The sequence below is a fragment of the Mus musculus genome, chromosome 8 (genome assembly GCF_000001635.26).
Source record: "Mus musculus strain C57BL/6J chromosome 8, GRCm38.p6 C57BL/6J".
Lineage (NCBI taxonomy): Eukaryota > Metazoa > Chordata > Mammalia > Rodentia > Muridae > Mus > Mus musculus.
Genome location: NC_000074.6, coordinates 64,803,722 through 64,824,007, shown reverse-complemented (window position 1 = coordinate 64,824,007; position 20,286 = coordinate 64,803,722). Strand labels below are relative to the sequence as shown.

The 20,286-nt window shown below is 43.2% G+C and overlaps 1 protein-coding gene and 1 long non-coding RNA gene across 4 annotated transcripts in view; one reads left to right on the top strand and one right to left on the bottom strand.

Annotated features, from left to right (window-relative positions):
* Klhl2 (kelch-like 2, Mayven) overlaps positions 1-20,286 on the top strand; it is a 110,497-nt gene that overhangs the window by 26,162 nt on the left and 64,049 nt on the right. For all 3 annotated transcript variants that reach the window (XM_017313011.1, NM_178633.3, XM_017313012.2), the window contains exons 3-4: positions 911-1,017; positions 12,207-12,328. In XM_017313011.1, coding sequence (XP_017168500.1) covers positions 911-1,017; positions 12,207-12,328 — 229 coding nt within the window. The remainder of the gene's footprint in view (positions 1-910; positions 1,018-12,206; positions 12,329-20,286) is intronic.
* Gm46040 overlaps positions 11,772-20,286 on the bottom strand; it is a 36,738-nt gene continuing 28,223 nt past the window's right edge. The window contains exon 4 of the long non-coding RNA XR_003947556.1: positions 11,772-12,378. This is a non-coding gene — a long non-coding RNA (predicted gene, 46040). The remainder of the gene's footprint in view (positions 12,379-20,286) is intronic.

Here is a 20,286-nt window from a genome sequence, read left to right as displayed (position 1 = left end):
TACATGCTGCCTGTGAGCTGCCAGCAGGCTCTCCTTGAAGGAGAGAGGCAGGGGACTGAGAGCGAAGTGTGTACCCTATACACACGGGAGCTCGGGACTCACATATTTATGGATAGGAGGCGTGCCTGTACACTGTGTGTCTCTGTCTTTCACAAGATGACTGCCTGCAAACGTTTTGCTTTGAAACCTTCCTGCTGGTTGCAGAATATCTGTCAGGAACGTATTAATTACCCAAAGAATGTAGTATCACGTAAGCACCTAAATAGCGCTCACCACACATGATAAGGGGATTAAATTGGGTGTTTTAGAATTATAAGGATAATTGTAGATGGACAAACGTTTGCTGGAAGGTTACAAGATGTTTTTAAGTTTTGTTACTGGTAGTTCGGCCTCAAGGAATAATACATTATATGTTGGTAAAGTGGTCTAGGTTATGGCTTTCAAGACCAAATGTTTTATAAGCAGCTAGCGCTATTGAATATGATGTTATCTTTGTGTTGGTTCCCAGGGATATTTTGAATATCTTTTCTAATTTGGCAGGTGGGTTAATTTTGGCTCAGTTTGCCTGTCTGCATCACCACGTCATACTACTGTGTGCGTTTCTGCTGACGCTGGTCTTCCTGAGCTGTCTCCTTTTGGGAGTCATTGCTACTCTGCCTCCCTGACTACCTGTAGGGCAAGAAGCCAGTGATCAAGTGTGGCTAGATTTCTGTGACAGGGCCAGGCCTTTATTTAGCTTATAGTTTTATGTGTCCTTATGTTTAGGCATCACGTTAGAGGGAAAGGGATTTCCTTAAAGAAGACAAAACAAACAAACAAATTGGGTTCTTACAGCAACAGTTTTGCATAGAACGTTGAGTATGGTTATTATTGGAGGCATTTACATTTTTCCTTTTCTCCCTGGGAACAGTCAAAATCTGCTGTGTGACGTCACGATTGTGGCAGAAGACATGGAGATCCCTGCTCACCGCGTGGTGCTGGCGGCCTGCAGTCCGTACTTCCACGCCATGTTTACAGGTAGGAGAGATCTCCGCTTCGAAGGTGTATTCAGACCTGAGACCCTTCCGTGGTAACTTTTGTTGTCAGCGTTTGGGTTTTATGAAGTGAAGAACTATAAAGGGAGAGCCTCAAGAGTCGGTCCCTTATCCCCTGCATTTTCCCCAGAGTCTTTCTACTTTAAGCCTGCCTATCTTAGAACTTGCCATGTTAACCAGGCCAGAGTCTGTCACCTGTTGCCCAGCATCTGCACACCTATACCTTGCTTTGTTGTCCTCCATAAACGTGTTGCACACTGTGACCTTGGTGTCAGCTCAGCCTTGCCACTGCAGGACATTCCCATATGTCCCCACTGCAGGGCACATTCCCATATGTCCCCAGTGCAGGGCACATTCCCATATGTCCCCACTGCAGGGCACATTCCCATATGTCCCCACTGCAGGACATTCCCATATGTCCCCACTGCAGGGTACATTCCCATATGTCCCCCCACTGCAGGGCACATTCCCATATGTCCCCACTGCAGGGCACATTCCCATATGTCCCCACTGCAGGGCACATTCCCATATGTCCCCACTGCAGGACATTCCCATATGTCCCCACTGCAGGGTACATTCCCATATGTCCCCACTGCAGGGCACATTCCCATATGTCCCCACTGCAGGGCACATTCCCATATGTCCCCACTGCAGGGCACATTCCCATATGTCCCCACTGCAGGACATTCCCATATGTCCCCACTGCAGGGTACATTCCCATATGTCCCCACTGCAGGGCACATTCCCATATGTCCCCACTGCAGGGCACATTCCCATATGTCCCCACTGCAGGGCACATTCCCATATGTCCCCACTGCAGGACATTCCCATATGTCCCCATTGCAGGGCACATTCCCATATGTTTGCAGCATTTTGGGCTCTTAAATTAGTATTGGTTTGTTTTTGTGTATGCAGAAGGAAAGGCATCTCTTACTGTTTTATATTTTTCTCCAAGTGGGTTTTCCCATTTGCCCTTTCCAGTATTTATAGTAAACTAAAGCATTGTCTTAGATGATTTATTTTGGAAATCTGAAAAAAAGGCTGATGTATCTATCCATAAGCTTAGGTTTTACTTTGGAACGTATGAACGTGTGTGGCATGCTCTTAGCACTTTTGGAAAAGAACTAACGCATGTCAGTGATGCCTGAAGTCTCAAAAAAAAAAAAAAAATACAAAACACAACTTGAGGGGGGGAGCCTAGTCGTGCAGTGCATATCTAGTGTGCTCAGGCCCTGGGTTCAGTCCTCAGCATGGCCAGAAGGATAAAGAGAAGAGAGGAAAGGAGAAGAGAGAAGGGTAGGGTAAGGTAGGGGACGGAAGGGGAAGACACAAATAGTCCTCTTACAATGACACCCAAAATTGTGGATAGGTCCAAACCCTATCTATGTAAACTGAATATTTTTATATACACATATGTCCCTATACAGTTTAACTTATAAATTAGGCTAAGAGTAGCAGCCTTGTCTAAGAGTAAATTGGGATCATAAAAATATGCTATGGTAAAATAGCCAGTGTCATTATTTTTGTGGTTAGGAGGAGGTATTATTCAATAAAATAAGGATCACATGGGCATACCCTTGGCAATACCTTGACTGTCGATTGATACTCCAGCTAGCTACTAGTGACTGACGGGTAGCGTGTACCTAAGCTGAGCAGAGAGATGGTTCATGCCCCAGGTGTGGCAAAAGCAGGATGTCTCTGAGAGCAGGGTCCAGTTTAACACTTAAGAGCGTTATTTCTAGAACTTGCCATTTAACATGCTGGGACTGTGGTTGACTTTGAGTCATAGAAGCTGCCACAAGTACAACTGATAAGGGACCACTAGCTACACTGTTGCACAAGGGAATGGTTCATCATGTGGTCAGCGAGTTCAGTCTTCATCTCTTGCTGCAGCAAATACAAAGTATGTGGTAGGCATTCCAGAAGATAAACAGAGACAGTTGTAGCTAGGCATGGTGGCATGCACCTTTAATTCCAGCAAGCAGAGGCAGGGGGTTATTTCTATGAGTTAGAGGCTAGCCCGGTTGACATGGTAAATTTTAGGATAGTCAGGGCTAATGTAGAGTCTGGGGGAAAAAATGCTGGTGACAGTTGGCAGACTCTTCCTGTGCCTAACATATTACCAGTCCGTGAAGGAAGATACGAAAGGTATAAGTCCACTTCCTGCTTCAGTGGTTCATTGTGCAGCTGAGGAGATGAGAGGCACCTAATTTTAAATGTAGGGTGTAGAAACCTGGGACCACACAGTGAGCCAGTTGGCGGGGCTTCATTGAAAGGAGAGGGTCCATCCTTTCCTATGAATGCAGAGGGTCTAGCCCGGTGAACATGGGTCATGTAGGGGGAGTGGGGCCAGGGAAAACATCCCTGCAAGAGCAAGAACTGGAGTTTATTGCTTTGCTCGTTCTGTGCAGCGTTTAGTCATCAGGAATGGAGGGAGGTCAGCAAAGGGTGGTGAGCCAGGTCAGGGAAGCTAGGGGAGATGTGTCAGCCAGGGACAACAAGTGAGGGTGGCCACATTTCCGTGAGCTATCATACTTCTTATCTTGGATGCTTTTCTGGAGACGGCCTTGGCTTATGAGAGTTCTCCTCTGGACTGTTGGTCTGGAAATGCTCTAGGAAAGACCACAACCTTAAGGGAACTACTGGGTCTTTGGAGACTGACTGTAATAATCTGGGCTTCACTTTCACCATATGGAAAGTAGGTAACATAAAATGACACTATTGCTCACAGTCTGGATTTTTGTAAAGATTGGATAATGTCATGCATGTGACTTTCTTAGCACTCCTCTTGGCCATTAGAAGAGAATGCTCAGTCTAGTTGGGTGTGGTGATGCACACTGTAATCCCAGCAACTGGAAGGTAGAGGTACTTAGTGAATTTCAGGCCAGCCTGGGATACAGGGCATCTTGTTCTTAAAAGAACAAAACTTTCGAGTGAGCATGCGTGCCTCTGTGTGCGCGCCTGTGTGTGTGAGTTCGTTTGCAGTAATTAAAGAAGTGGTCTGAATTTGCGAAGGAATGGGGGAACAGGAGAACGGAGAGTTTGGAGTAGGAGGGGAAATGATGCAAATACAGTACTTGTGTATGAGATTCTCAAAGATAATTTTTTAAAAGTTAAAAATAAACTAAAAACCAAGAGAAACTGCTCAGTTAGTGCTGGCAGCAAGTATCATGGCCATCTCAACCCAAATTTCGTTATAGTGTTTGTATAAGAATAGGACATTGAGCAAATCTTAGGCTAGACAGCTACAGGTTTTTTTTTTTTCCTTAAAAGCCTCTTAGTATGTATTAATTTTATAAAATAACTTGTCTCATTGAGACATTTCACATATACAGGTGACATACATGACCATATGCACTCTTTGATGCCTTCTCTTATCTCCCCTCCTCCTGACTCCCCATGCCTTCTGTAATAACTCCCCTTCCACTTTCATAGCCCCCTTCCTCTCTCCTCCCCTTCCTCCACCTTTCTCTTCCCTGTCCCCCTCCCCCACTCCCCTTTCCTCTCCCCTCTCATCCTTGCTTTTTTTTGGAGACTTTGTTTCATATAGCACAATCTGGCTTTGAACACACCATGTAGCCCAGGATTCATAGATATTTTCTTTGCAACATTTTTTATGATCCACAGAGTAACAAAAATGTAGTTGTCACAACTTAGCTTTACCAGCAGTGCACAGCGGAATGGGCCATTAGTCCCAGCTACAGGGAATCCTGTGCCTAGGAGTTTGAGACAGCACGGCCACCATAGTAAAGTTATGCTTGAGGGGATAAAGTTATATTTATTGAGTTTTGATTTTATTTATGTGTGTGAGCCTGTGTGGGTTTCTGTACATGGTATGTGTATAGGAACTGGCAAAGCCCAAAGAGCAGGCTCCATCTCCTGGAGCTAGAGTTACAGGTGGATGTGAACCGCCTGACAAGGGTCCTAGAACCTGCATTTGGTCCTGTGCAGGAGCAGTGAGCACTTTTAACCACCCAGCCCACTCTCCAGCCCAGCCCCTTATTTTAATATCCCATAAACTGTAGGTGAAAAAAATCCATTCAAATTTTATGATGTAAAAAAGAATTCTGTTACTCCATGTAGTTTCAAGTATTGAATAGAGAACGAGGTGATAAATAATTCCATGTTGTAGTTGCAGGTTTCCGGCTTGTGAAATCTGGGACTATTTAGAGCCAGGGCAGGTGGTTAACTATGACTTGAGAAAGAACATAGCAAATTGGGTTCCTGTAATTTTAGACTGTTTGTTAAAAACGTAATCTTTAAAACACTTTTACTTAACAAACTCATTTAGTTTTATTTGGTGGTATCAGCTAAAATTCTTTTTAAGTATTATTTTTGTTTTTAATTGTGTGTGTGTGTGTATTTGCACATGACCATGGAGGTCAGAGGTGAGAGCTGTTAGACACACCTAGAGCTAAGTCACAGGCAATTATAAGCTGGGTTCTAGGACTTGCACTCAAGCCCTCTGGAAAACAGCAAGTGTAGCTATCTAGTGAGCCATCCCTTCAGCCCCACACGTAAAATTCTTAAACACTAGCCAGAAGTACTGAGTACTATGTACTTTTTTGGGAGTAAATACTTTTTGATAACTTTCTGTGCCATAGCAAATATACAGTAGCCCTGGGCGTGGTGGCACACACCTTTAATCCCAGCACCCAAGAGGCAGAGGCAGGTAGATTTCTGAGTTCGAGGCCAGCCTGGTCTACAGAGTGAGTTCCAGGACAGCCAGGGCTACACAGAGAAACCCTGTCTCGAAAAACCAAAAATAAATAAATAAATAAATAAATAAATAAAGTAGCAAAAAAATAAAAAAGCCAACAGATTATTAGTTGATGGATTAAAGAATGTAAATGCTGAAAATTATATTCATGGCTCTATTTGACTAAAGTTCCTGCTTTCTTGCATCAAGAAACTGAGCATCTTCCGTTTGTTGGATGTTATAGGCTTCGAGGACCATGGCAGTGACAAGGCTGACGAGCGAGCTCTTGTCTTCCGGTGGGGAAAGGAGGCTAGGTGCGGAAGGGGCTAGAGAGGAGCACTGGCCATTCATGGTTGCTGTGAAGAAAGTGAAATGGGATGCTGCAGGCAGTCAGCCTGAGTTAGGAGGCCCCAGGCTTCCAGTGATAGAAAATGAGCTGGGCCAAGTAGTCAGAAGGAGGTACCAGGCACAGCTGAGCTGCACCCGGAGAGCTGCATTAGGAACCTGCTTCCTCTGACTCTTTGCCTCATACCATCAACAAATAGCCCAAACTAATCAGCACCAGTCGTCCATGATGAATATTGTCAGTGACAAGTACAACTTGAAAAGCCATGGGACAAAATTAATTAAATATGATTTTCCAGTCTGTAAGTAATTTGTTTTCTGTCTTTGATTTCTTAGGTTCTCTGTGTAATCAAGGGTTTGGTGTTAAGTTTTTGTTTTTTTTTTTAAGTATCCCTCAATTATAAGTAAAATAGAAGAACTTAGAATAATGGGCTTTTTAAATGGACTAGGTTATATAGAGTTAAACTTGTTCACCTTTTTCTTTTTAGATTTCCTTTTGCTTATTTCTTTTTTTTTTATTATTAGGTATTTTCCTCATTTACATTTTCAATGCTATCCCAAAGGACCCCCATGCCCACCCCCCCCAAACCCCTACCCCCCCTGCTTATTTCTTAAAATATGTTTTTATTGAAATAGAATTACATCACACTTTTTCCCCTCCTTTCCCTCCTTCCACCCCTCCCAGGTCTCAGGGTTGACCACTGCAAAAGGGGGCTCATTCCTGGGAGAGGCTAACTCTCCCTCTCTCAGTAGTCACTGGTTGCCTTTAGTTCTTTGTCTAGGGATGGGACCCCACAGAAATTTCCCTTCCATACTAACATGTTCATTGATATTTACATTGTTCTGGCATTATTTGCGCAGCCATTTCTAAGAGAGACTTTTTCACATCTCTTGGTATTCTAGCTCTCCTATGGTGTTCTGAGCCATAGATGCAGGAGCTGTGATGTGCATGGATCTGCTGGGCCTGGGCCCCTCATGATTCATTGAGCTCTGCATTGTGCCCTGTTGTGGTTTTCTGGGATGGTCTCCATTTGTTATAATGAGAGGTTTTGATGAAGGGAGGTAGCTACACACATCCAGGAAAGGTAGTTTCCCACATGTAGGTTTATTTTCATTTTAGTTTTGTGTACATATACATCTATGTGTGGGTTTGTGCATGAGTACAGTACCCACGGATGGTAGAATGGGGCATTCAGTCCCCTGAAACTGAATTATGGACAGTTGTAAGCTGCCAATGTGGGTGCTGGGAACTGAATCCCAAGTCATTTTGTAAAACTAGTTAGGTGCCCTTAACCTCTGAGCCCCCATTTAGTTTTAACTTATCTCATTCAGAATGGATAAATGAAGTTACCAGTTGGTGCATGGCCTCAGGAGTCTGGATTGAAGGATCTCGATGGGGACAGTTTTAGCCATAGGAACATCTTTGATCTTTTAAGACTTGGATGACTTAATTTAAAAAAAAGCAAACAAACAAACAAGTAGATGATGTGCTATTTGCTGTGAATTTACGTATCCCAGCTTGCAGTGTGGAGTGTATGCTCACTAAGTGTCAGTTGACTGAAATCCTTAATAGCATCCATGATCTAGACAAATACAACACTATTATGCTAAGTTAAAAAGATGCTTCCTTTTAAGCCTTTATGATTTTTATTTTTCATTTAGTTATGAATTCATGCAACCAGTGTTGGGTTTCTATCAGGAATTGTGGGGTGTAGGACTAAGAAAGCTGTCACCATTAGGAACCCCAGAAGAACTAGGGAGAGAGTTGATTATGACAGAGTGGACATGCATGAGGGTGAGAGCCCAGTCCAGCTCTGGTCCACCAGCAGATAATGCATCCTGGAGTGGTTCTAGAAGAATCCTGAAGAGTGTGTGGAGATTGGCCTGGGGAGTAGGGATATGGTGTGTAGTATAGGACAAAGTTCAGCTCAGGTAGCAAGGTAAGAGTTCAGTCTGTGTGGAAAACTACAAAGTGTTTCCTACTGGTGTATTTTATATCTGGGAGTGAGAGGGAGCATATATGAGGTTAGGCAGTGAATTAGAGGCAGGCTATGGAAAGGTTTGTATACTTGGTCAAGGAGCAGTGGACCAATTTAGACCATAGTCATCCAGTGTGTCAAGTTAGCACCTGAGAAAGAATAGGCATTGAAGGATTGTTGAGTTTGATTCTCAGTATCTAGGTTTGGTGACACTCAACTACCAATAACTCCAGCTCTAGGGAATCCAAAATCCTCTATGTGTGCACATACCAATAACAGACACATGTATATTCAATTGGGAAAAAACACGGGGGGATTGCTCCATAGGTCTCCCAAAGATGGTCAGACAGTGATGAGAGTGAGAGGTTGAATTGTAATCAAGCCTTAGTTCATTCTGCAGGCTTTTGTGAATGATGGACTGGTGGACAAGGAAGAGAACAGTACAAGGTGACCATTCCTCAGGGCTTTAGCATGGCATCTGTGTGGAGATTTTAATTCAGTTAATCTTATGTAACTTGGTTCATTGAGAGTGTGGAAAGTTCTAGGTGCTATAGGAAGAGCTGCGCAGGATCATTAGATAGTGTCCCTGCCCGTGAAGATCTATTTGTTTTCTGAGTGAGTACTTGCCCACACATCTGTATATCTATCACGTGCATGCCTGGTGCTGGAGGAGACCAGCAGGGGATGCTGGACTCTTTGGAGCCAGAGTTACAGATGGTTGTGAGCTACCATGTGAGAGCTAGGAACTGAAGGCAGGTCTCTGTAAGAGCAGTAAATGTATTTGGCCTGAGAGTTCATTAGTATGGACCCAAATGTGGCAAGCAGTGTGTGTGAGGTCAGGAGCCAGTTCCTGGGTATGTACCTCAGGTCGTCACAAGCAATTTCACCAATGAGCCATCTTGGCTGCCTGTGATAGCTTTTAAAAATCCGTTGTCAAATACAAATCTCAGAAAGCCATACTGTTTAACCATATGCTCTATAAATATAGCAAAGGGCAGTAACTAAGATACCGTGGAACACCTAGGATTGGATATAAATAGCTCTTGCTTCTCCTTCCCTGTGCTTTGATGGTTGGAGTTCTTAATCTAGTAATGCATTTGGTGGCAAGCTTTTGGTTTTGCTACTTTTTTTTGTAAGTTAAGATGAAGAAATAAAGATCAAGTCATTTTAAGAGGAGTATATAATTGAGGTTGACTTTGTTGGAAGTAGATGAATTTTCTGGAGAGATAATCTTTTAAAAATGACATATAAGGAAAAGATATGATTTAGCAGAGTGCCTCTTTATAAAACTGCCTGGCGCAGGACTATTTTTTTCCCCAATCATATACATAAATTAAGAGACTTGGTTTTACCTAAGGCTTTGTCTACACCAACTCATGCTGAAATCTGGGAACTAGGTACATTATATTGCCCCAAGCTCTGAAGGACTTTGCAAATTCTAGGGGCACTGTGGATGAAGCAAGGTAAGGTGTTTATTTAAAATCTAATTTGGAAGGGCAATGGGAAGATTTCTTAATTGGTAAAGTGCTTGCCCCATTACCCAGGTCAAAAGCAAAGAGTAGGCTGTCAGAGTAAGAGGTTGGGAGGGCCAGAGCAAAACTGAGCTGATGCACTCAAGAACACCTGCAGTTCTCATTCACACCGATTCTGTAGTCACTTGTATCAGCATCCTATCGTGAAATGGGAAGGGCTTCATGAACCCTCACCCCTAACTGAGAAGCTATGGACAGTCAATGGATTCTGAGGGAGAGACAGTCAGTTTTCTATGGACATGGCTCCTGATAGGTCCATCATGCCCTAGTGTGTGTTTATGGATAGTACAAATTGGAATTCATGAGTTATTAAATTTAAGAAAAAAAGGAAAAAAAAGACAGTTGGGAGTAGGGAGGTCAGGGTAGATCTGGGAACAGTTAAGGGGAAGAGGGGCATGAAGATAATCCAGTGGGTTGGAGAGACAGTTCAGTGCTTAACTGGCTGTACTGGTTCAATTCTCAGCACCCACATGGTAGCTCACAATCAACTGCCTGGCTGGCCTCCAGTATTATCAGGCATGCACTTGGTGCAAAGACTTGCCTACAGGCAAAACATCAATACTCATAAAAGAAATAAATAAATAAATAAAATAAACATTAAAATACATTGTATGAAATTCTCCAAGAATTAATAATAATAAAAAAAAAACCCACCTCACTTGGTGACACATGCTTACAGTCTCAATACTGGAAAGACATAGGCAGGTGGATTCCTGGTGCGTACTGGCCACCCAGGATAGACTAATGGGTGAGCTGCAGGCCAACAACATGCTTTGTTTAAAAGATGATGACATTCATAAGATACCCAGGGATGATGCTGGAGGTTGCCCCCACCCCACCCCACGCACACACGCACACATGCACACACACTCACACTCACGCACACACACAAGCTATAGGAATGAGTGCCTTAACTTTGGCAATTTAAAGGCCTTCGGATTGTATCAACCCCAGAGATGCATGAGGCAGGGAGAGGAGGGGCACAAAGGGGAAGGCACTGTATGTGCAGGTGACTTGATTTTCCCTATTCGTCATCCTTTTTAAAGATGGCAGCACAGAAACAATGGGATTTCCTTCCTTCCTTCCTTCTTGAAAACCGTCCTCTTCTGTACCGCAGATGGATGTTTTCTCCTTGGGCAACGACAGGGCACAGTTTGACATAGTTCAGCCCTGAGGAGAACAGCTTCTTCCTGAGTTCTTGTCAGGCCCCCTCCAGGGGAGCACACAGTGACGCGTCCATTGCTGTGATTAGCACCGGCTCGCCACCCCTACTCAGGACTTCTCTTGCAAAGGGATCTTGTGAAACTGTGGATTCCTGTAGGCCTTCTGATAGTTTATGGTACAGACACCATAGTAAGGACAACCATACTAGGCCCGAGACAGAAATCTGGGCTCCACTGTTGTTTTGGTGAGATGCAGGATTCGGGTAAAAGGGAGAGGGTGTGGCACAACTTGCCAAGCTTTCCAGAGTTTATCCCTAAACCCTAGTGAATTCTAGAACGAAACCTTTCTGCTTAGGGTTGATCTTTCTGGGCATAGCCTTTTAGTTTATAACTGAGGGTGTGTGTGTGTGTGTGTGTGTGTGTGTGTGTGTGTGTCTGTGTGTAAGTCCAGTCTCTCTCTCAATACTGGTAGCTGAGGCTGGAGTCGGACACTTGCCAGAGAAGCACTCTACAACCGATCTATTCCTCTAGCCCCCTCTTACTACCTGAAATGTTGAAATGACTTGAGAATTAGGAGACTGCAGATAGCAAGTAAGAGCTGAGCTTACAGAGATGATCTCTGTAATAACCCTCTGCCATTGATTAACCTCAGCAGTTTGTGTACTTAGCTTTTTACTGTGTTTCTCCGTGAGAATTGTGACTTCTCACTAAGAGCCAGAGCGCTTGTGTCTGGCCAGGCCCTGGGCAGGTGACTGTGTGCTCTTTGCAGGATGCTAAGTATAAAAGTCCTTTCAACACGTGGTCCTTGCCATCAGCTAATGGTGATGGCGTTGTTACTCTTACAGATATGATTAAATCTACAAAGGGGGGTTGGAGAGATGGCAGAGTAGTAAGCTTTGCATGCGATTCTTCTAAAGGACCTGTGTTCTGGTCACACACACACACACACACACACACACATACACATACACATGCACACACACACAAAGTCATTGAAAAAAGTTAAAAATCAAACCATAGCCAGATACACCTTTAAACCCAGCACAGAGGCAGAGACACGCAGATCTCTAAGATCGAGGCTGCCCCGGTCAACAAGTGAGTTCCAGGGGAGCCAGGGCTACACAGAAGAACCCTGTCTTTGAAACAAGCAACCAACCAGAGAGGAACTCGTGAAGGGACCCTGCTCAGCATGGACAGCATCGGCTGCAGTTCTTGCTGCTGGGCGCAGGGCACCTTCATCCCTGCCATGTTATCCTCAGGGTCAGATGCCCAACAGAAGTACAGTTCATAGTTTGCTCAAGGCAGCTCTTAGGGAAGTGGCTGAGGCCTGGAAACAGCGGATCCTGGTGCCCATGTGATTGACTGAGTGGTGGAGGATGGATCAGCCTGTCTTGGTGTGGGCCTTCCCGCAGCAGCCTCCTGTTGTGACTTCATCTTACTCTTCGGTGTTTCAGGTGAGATGAGCGAGAGCCGAGCAAAGAGAGTTCGAATAAAGGAGGTGGACGGCTGGACCCTGAGGATGCTGGTCGATTACGTTTACACGGCAGAGATTCAGGTCACAGAGGAGAACGTGCAGGTAAGGGCCCACACTTGAGGCCGCTCGGACTTGATGTAGCATCTTATTTTCTGTAGAGAACAAATGTTTTATAGACCCTTGTTAAATAAACGTTTAAATGTTTTAGGTGGCATAGAAGGATGTTGCAGGCAAACAAAAAAAAGGAAAGTCTCTTCCTAAACCAGCCTTTGCTTGGCTGAGTGAGAATGGTCCCTCCCCATAGGCTCAAGTAGATGAATGCTTGGTCTCAGGTGGGTGGAACTGTTTGAAAAGATTAGAAGGGTTAGGAGGTGTGGCCTTGTTGGAGGAAGTGTATCCTTGGGGTCTCAAAAACCCCAAGCCAGGCCCAGTGGCATTCTCTCAGCCTGAGGATCAGGATGTAGGTCTCAGCTACGTCTCCAGCACTGTGTCTGCCTTCACGTCATCCCCATCATGATGATAGATAATGGACTAAACTGCTGAACCTGTGCGCAAGCCCCAGTTAAATGCTTTCTTCTATAACAGTTGGCATGCTCATGGTGTCTCTTCCCAGCAACAGAAGAGAGACTAGCGCAGGCCCTTCTCTGTGATCCCCCTCCCCCATCCATCTTCTCCTTCCTGAGAAGGATAGCTGCTGTTCTTTGAAACAGGTCCTTTCAGCTCATTAGCCATTCATTGATTCAAGTAAATGAGCTCAGGACAGGCGTGCACATAATTGAAATTTTGAGTTTTTTTTTTTTTTTTTTTGTATATTTGTTCAGAAACTTTGCTTTTTTTCCCCCTCACTGAAGAGAATGGCTTGTTCTTTTGTGTAGTGTCTCATATGGTCCTGGGCATGCATAACGCTCCATTTTCTGGATTGCTGCAGTGAATGGGCATCTTAATCTTTGTGTGCAAGAGTTGTACAGGCTGGACTCCTGAATGTGGAATTGGTTGAACAAAGAATGCATGCATCTTTTAATTCTGGGTGGCGATGTCCTGTCAACATTTAAATGATGGTATTTATTTATAGTCCTTTCAGAAGGGTTACTGTGTTTTAAGGGCAGCAAAGAGAACTTAGAGCCTTTTCATAAAAGATTTGATTTATCATCAGTGTTAGTGTGAGGCTGTGCCACGAGTTTATGTTCGAGTGCTTGTGGTCCCTGGAGCTGGACTTCTAGGTGCTTGTGAGGTACTCAGCACGGGTGTCAAGAACCAAGCTTTGCTTCTGTGAGGCGAAAGACACTATCAATGGGACAAAAAGGCCACCAACAGATTGGGAATTACCAATCCTAAATCAGATAGGGAACTAATATCCAATATATACAAAGAGCTCAAGAAGCTGGACTCCAGAAATTCAAATAACCCCATTAAAAAAATAGGGTACAGAGCTAAATAAAGAATTCTCAACTGAGGAATACTGAATGGTTGAGAAGCACCTGAAAAAATGTTCAACATCCTTAATCATCAGGAAAATGCAAATCAAAACAACCCTGAGATTCCACCTCACACCAGTCAGAATGGCTAAGATCAAAAATTCAGGTGATAGCAGATGCTGGCATGGATGTGGAGAAAGAGGAACACTCCTCCATTGCTAGTGGGATTGCAAGCTTGTACAACCACTCTGGAAGTCAGTCTGGAGGTTCCTCAGAAAATTGGACATAATACTACCAGAAGATCCAGCAATTCCTCTCCTGGGCATATACCCAGAAGTAGTTCCAACTTGTAATAAGAACACATACTCTACTATGTTCATAGCAGCCTTATTTATAATAGCCAGAAGCTGGAAAGAACCCAGATGTCCCTCAACAGAAGAATGGATACAGAAAATGTGGTACATTTACTCAATGGAGTACTACTCAGCTATTAAAAACAATGAATTTATGAAATTCTTGGACAAATGGATGGACCTGGAGGGCATCATCCTGAGTGAGGTAACCCAATCACAAAAGAAGTCATTAGATATGCACTCACTGATAAGTAGATATTAGCCCAGAAACATAGAACACCCAAGATACAATTTGCAAAACACAAGAAAATCAAGAAGAGGGAAGACCAACAGGTGGATACTTCATTCCTCCTTAGAATAGGGAACAAAATACCTATAAAAGGAGTTACAGAGACAAAGTTTGGAGCTAAGACGAAAGGATGGACTATCCAGAGACTACCCTATCCGGAGATCCATCCCATAATCAGCCACCAAACCCAGACACAATTGCATATGCCAGCAAGATTTTGCTGAAGGGACCCTGGTATAGCTGTCTCATATGAGGCTATGCCAGTGCCTGTCAAATACAGAAGTGGATGCTCACAGTCATCTATAAGACGAACACAGGGCCCCCAATGGAGAAGCTAGAGAAAGCACCCAAGGAGCTGACGGGGTCTGCAAACCCTATAGGTGGAACAACAATATGAACTAACCAGTACCCCTAGAGCTCGTGTCTCTAGTTGCATATGTAGCAGAAGATGGCCTAGTTGGCCATCACTGGGAAGAGAGGCCCCTTGGTCTTGCAAACTTTATATGCCCCAGTACAGGGGAATGCCAGGGCCAAGAACTGGGAGTGGGTTGGTAGGGGAGCAGGGCAGGGGGAGGGTATAGGGAACTTTCGGGATAGCTTTTGAAATGTATATAAAGAAAATATCTAATAAAAATAAATTTAAAAAGACACCTAAAAAAAAAAAAAGAACCAAGCTTTGTTTTCCAGAAGAATAAGCAAGCATTCTTAACTGAAGCCATCTCTTCAGCCCCTAGGACCAAACTCTTAAGAAACAGCTTCTAAATTCTACTTGTACAAATAAGATATGAGTTTCATGTTTTACACCTCTGCGAAGCTGAAATGTGCTACCTCAAGTTCGAGTGGAGACTAAAGAACTGCTGTTGTAGCATGTCACATGCTATCTGCTTACTGTGAAATGTTAGCTGGAGGATGCTAAGCCTCCTGAGGGCCCTTTTCACTCTCCTTTTAACTTTGCTGGAACTTTTAATTCATGGGGTAGAAAAATCCACCAACAATTTTAGAGTTGTGACTAAAAATAATTGGATCATATGTTTACTGAACATATCTATCTATCTATCTATCTATCTCTCTCTTTCTCTCTCTCTCTCTCTCTATCTATCTATCTATCTATCATATGTCTGTCTATCTATCATCTATCTATATCTATCTATCTATCTATCTATCTATCATATGTCTGTCTGTCTATCTATCTGTCTATCATATGTCTGTCTGTCTATATCTATCTATCTATCTATCTATCTATCTATCTATCTATCTATCTATCTATCATATGTCTGTCTATCATCTATCTACCTATCTATCTATCATCTATCTATCTATCTATCTATCTATCTATCTATCTATCTATCTATCTATCATGTCTGTCTGTCTATCTATCATGTCTGTCTGTCTATCTATCTGTCTATCATATGTCTGTCTGCCTATCTATCTATCTATCATATGTCTGTCTGTCTATCTATCTATCTATCTATGTATCTATCTATCTATCTATCTATCATATGTCTGTCTTTCATCTATCTGTCTGTCTATCTATCTATCTATCTACCTATCATATGTCTGTCTATCATCTATCTACCTATCATATGTCTGTCTATCATCTATCTACCTATCATCTATCTATCTATGTATCTATCATCTATCAGTCTGTGTGTGTGTATGTATATATGTATGTATGTATGTATGTATCTGTCTGCGTGTGGGGAGCATACATGCCATAGTAAACATATAGAGATCAGAGGACAGCCTTGAGCATCATTTCTTGCCTTCCATTTGGTTCAACATTATCTAAGGTTAACTGGCCAACAAATTTCTAGGGAGTCTCCTGTCTCTGCTGTAGGGACTCAGAGATTACAAAAGCATACTATTATACCTGGCTTTACATGGGTTCTGGAGATTTGAGCCCAAGTCTTTATGTTTGCATAGCCTCCACCTGACCCGCTAAGTCACCCTCCAAAGCTCACATGAGTCCTCATTTTAGTATGAAGGACTGTGTTATGTCAGGAAATGAGAGAAGATCATAATATGTTATCTCCTTTTAGACTCTTCTGTATACTTAAGCTGTTGTTGGGCTCTGAAGGTGGTGTTTTCAGTAAGAAAGTACCTTGTGTTGTTGTTGTTGGGCTTTTTCTTTATAGATGTGCATGATGTCATTATACTCTATGCCTAGTAAATAGATTACAGATTTCTCTTGACACATAAGGGCCACCTGGAGGGAAACTGCTAAAGATGTACAGGCCTGAGAGTCTAAACATGAGTCTAGTTCTTCCTGTCGTTTGTAGCAGTTCTTACAGTGGGAACATTGCCTGCTAGGAGTGAGGACACCTCTAAGGGTCCCTTTTAATAACTGTCATATTCCAGTCTTAATACATTAGTCGCGGACTTTGAGGAGAGCCCCTTGTCACGGTGGCTCGCCTTTTGAGTGCATTGCTCAGGTGCTACAGCACTTAGGAGTTGCACTGGGAGGCCTGGCTCCATTCCAGAAAGCTTTTCTTTAGAGGGGAAGGGCATCTCTTTATCGTAGGGGTCCGCTGGTTTATAAAACCCTCAGAGCCCACTGAAAAGGCCGTGTTTCGGAAGGACATTTGGAAATACAACTCAGAAAAGCAAGCCTCCTTTTTGTAACCAGTAGTTTTCAGTGAACTCTGGAATAAGGCTTTATAGATGAACATGTGTCAAGCTTGTCTTTACCGTGTTTTGATTGTTTTTGTCTGCCCAGTCCAGTGTGTTCTAAGGAGAGGGCCAGTGCAGTGGGGGTGTCTGGTGGCCTCAGGATGGCTACACTGATGGAGGAAGTGTTACTTGGTGAGACTGATCTGAGCACTGTGTTCTTCTGGTGTCTCTGGGATTGTGTGGAGCTTCACTGAAGACTCTCAGTGCTTTAGGAGAGAGCCGGCTGGCTTCCAGTCAGCCAGGGACAGAGCAAGACTTCTTCTTACCCTGTTTCTCCTGACTTCTAGCTTGAGTTCCCTTCCCCGCTGTCTCCTTATTGCACACACTTAAGGCACTATGATAGCTATTTGAGGTGAAGGTTGTTAACTGAGTCAGAGTGAGGGAATGAGTAATTTGAAGATTTCACTCCAAAGAAGGAAGAATCTCTTCTGTATTACATAAGCAATAAAGCTATTTCAAGTTTCCTTGATTTTGATTTTTCCCTCGCTTGGTATTGCTGTGGGTTTTTTGTTTTTGTTAGATATTTTAAAACTTTAGTTTGTCTGTTTTGTTTCATATATTTCAAAGTTGGCGAATAATTTGAGCTAAACAAACTTACAGTTATTTGAGTTCTTAAGGCGAAATAAAAGGGAAATACATCTTTCTTTAGTTTCTGTCTTCCTTCTAAGTAGCTGAAATGTGCTACCACATGTCTGGTTTTGGAGATTCATTCTTTAGCACAGTTCATATTATAAATGTAGGGAATAGAGAAAACAAACCTGCGGCCTGCTAGGCGGCTCTTAAACATCTGTGAGTCACAGACACCTTGGAGCTCCCACGCTTCTAAGGGCAGGTGCAGAGGTCATGCGGGAACTTTTGTGTACTTTCAGAAGGTCTGTGGAGGCTTTGCTCCCTCCTCACTGCTTTAAGAACTCTCAGCAAGCCAGGCATCATGGTGCATGCCTGTGGCTACATAGGATACATGGCTACTGTACTAGTGCAGCAGTCCTTAACCTTCCTACTGCTGGCACCCTTCGATACAGTTCCTGATGTAGTGCGGACCCCCCGCCATAAGATTATTTTGTTACTGTTATGAATTGTAATGTAAATATCTGATATGCAAGATATCTGATGTGCAACTCACAGGTTCAGACCTGTTCCACGAGGGAGGCTGAGTGGGAGGGTCATGAGTTCAAGGCTTCTGAGAGGTCAGGGGGACCCTGCGGGTGTCAGTGTGGACAGTGATCAGAAGAAGAGATGAGAAGGAAAAATGTTGGTCAGACTGACTCCGTCAGCTTGAATCAGACTTCAGGGAGTCTGATGCTCTTTGAAGTTTACTGTCAGCATAGTTAAAACACAGTACAACATGGGAAACAGATTCCAGGCAATAGTCATTCCTGTTCCAGGTGTACAAAAAAGCTTAAGGTGTGACATCGACTTAGAAACTCCTGTACAAAGTGTGACCATGCAGGTGGGCTCTATAGCTAAAAGGTGTAGACTCTGATGTGGTTTTGATTAGGATATCATAGATGTCAGCAGGCCATAAACAACATGTGAGTTTAACTGGGAGCTAAAATAAAGATAATGATCTCAGAAGTGTTGGGGTTCAGGAGTCACCCACAAACCACATAAACACCAATCACAGTCATCCAGGGATGGTTTAGTGAATGTGCACCCTAAGACTAACGATCAGGGCTGAAGCTCAGAATTTGGGGGCTGAGGCTAAAGCCCCAAACATTTCTCAGGGCTAGCTTATAAGGGAAAACAAACAAACAAACAAACAAACAAAACCGACAATGAACTTGTGCAGGTGCAGGAAGTGCTGCTGGGTGGTCAGCTCTGACTCAACCAATTTTGGCTAGCTAGACAAAACAGCTCTAACTGACCTTTATTCTGATTGGTCCTTGCTGGAGCTTTTAGTTGTTGAATTTCGTAAGCTTCACAAACCTCAACATACAGAATATAAGAGGGTGTGTAGTCAGCACGGACCTACTCTGAGCCAAGTAATTTTTCTGTGTCAATGTCTGGAAGGCATATTATGGTAACAATATGAACTAGCTGGTGGGCATGGAACGAAGTGGCTGCAGCTGTGCTAGGGGTGCAAGGCTCAACAGGGAGGAAGAGTCTGGGCTAAGCATTCTAGGGAATTTCGGCCTGCCTCCCCAGATACCAAAAAGGTCACCAGGTCCTAAACAATACCCACTCCCACCTGATGTTTACCATTACTGGTTGGTTTCACTAGTGATCTGTTGGCATGACATTTGTGCTTCCAATGGGGAGGGGCATAGTAAGATCCTATCTCAAAAATAAAAAAATTGTAAAAAAAAAAAAACTATATGATTGTGTATATGTGATTATTAGTGCAGAAATTTTAATCAGGTATATCTTCAATAATGTACTACACATTGTAGATGCTTATCTCATTTGATGGTTTCACTGTTACATAATACTTGCATTAATCTATTTTGCAATTAAAAAAAAGGCTCAGAAAGCTAAAATAATTTGCTCTACACCATCCTGCAGATAGAGATTTTATTTTATTTGTGCGTGTACGCATGTATATGTACACTTTGTGTCTGTGTATGCGCCAGTCGTCAGTGTTGGTTGGTGTCTTTATTTGTCTTCAGATCGTGTGTGTGTGTGTGTGTGTGTGTGTGTGTGTACACATAGACCAGAAGCAGGCATTGAATATCTTTGTATATCACTCTCTACCTTGCGTGGTCTCTTCTTGAACATGGAACTTGCATTTTTTGTTTGGTCTGGGATCCAGCGATCCACTGCCCCACCCTTCTCAGTGCTAGTGATAGAGAAATATGTGGGGCATTCCTGTCTTCCTACTTGGGTCTTGGGGTCTAAGCTCTGTTCCTCATGCTTGCACATCAAGAATTATTAGCAGCTGACAGAGCTTCTCATTGAACCTGGAGCTTACTGACCAGAGAGCCCCAGGGGTCATTTTGGTATTGCTTCTCTAGTGCTGGAATTAAACATAGATTATGCTATACCCACATCTAGATGACTTACCCTTTCGGTCTGTCTGTCTGTTGGTCTTTTTTTCCTTTCTTCTTGCCCCCTCCCTCCTTCCTTTCTTCTTTTCCCATGGATGCTAGGGATCAAACAGGTCCTTATATTTGTGCAGTGAATGTTTTCCCTTTTGAGTCATTTCCCTAGTCCCTATAAAGATATTTTTATAGATTGAAAAAAATATTGACTGGGGATATATAATCTCATTGTAGAACTCTTGCCTAGAATGTGCAAGACCCTGGATTAGATCTAGGTATCACCAAAGGGAAAAGAACCTATCTTTATAAGAGAAAAGAAGATTTCTCATATTCCAAAGTTACCAGACACAGGTAT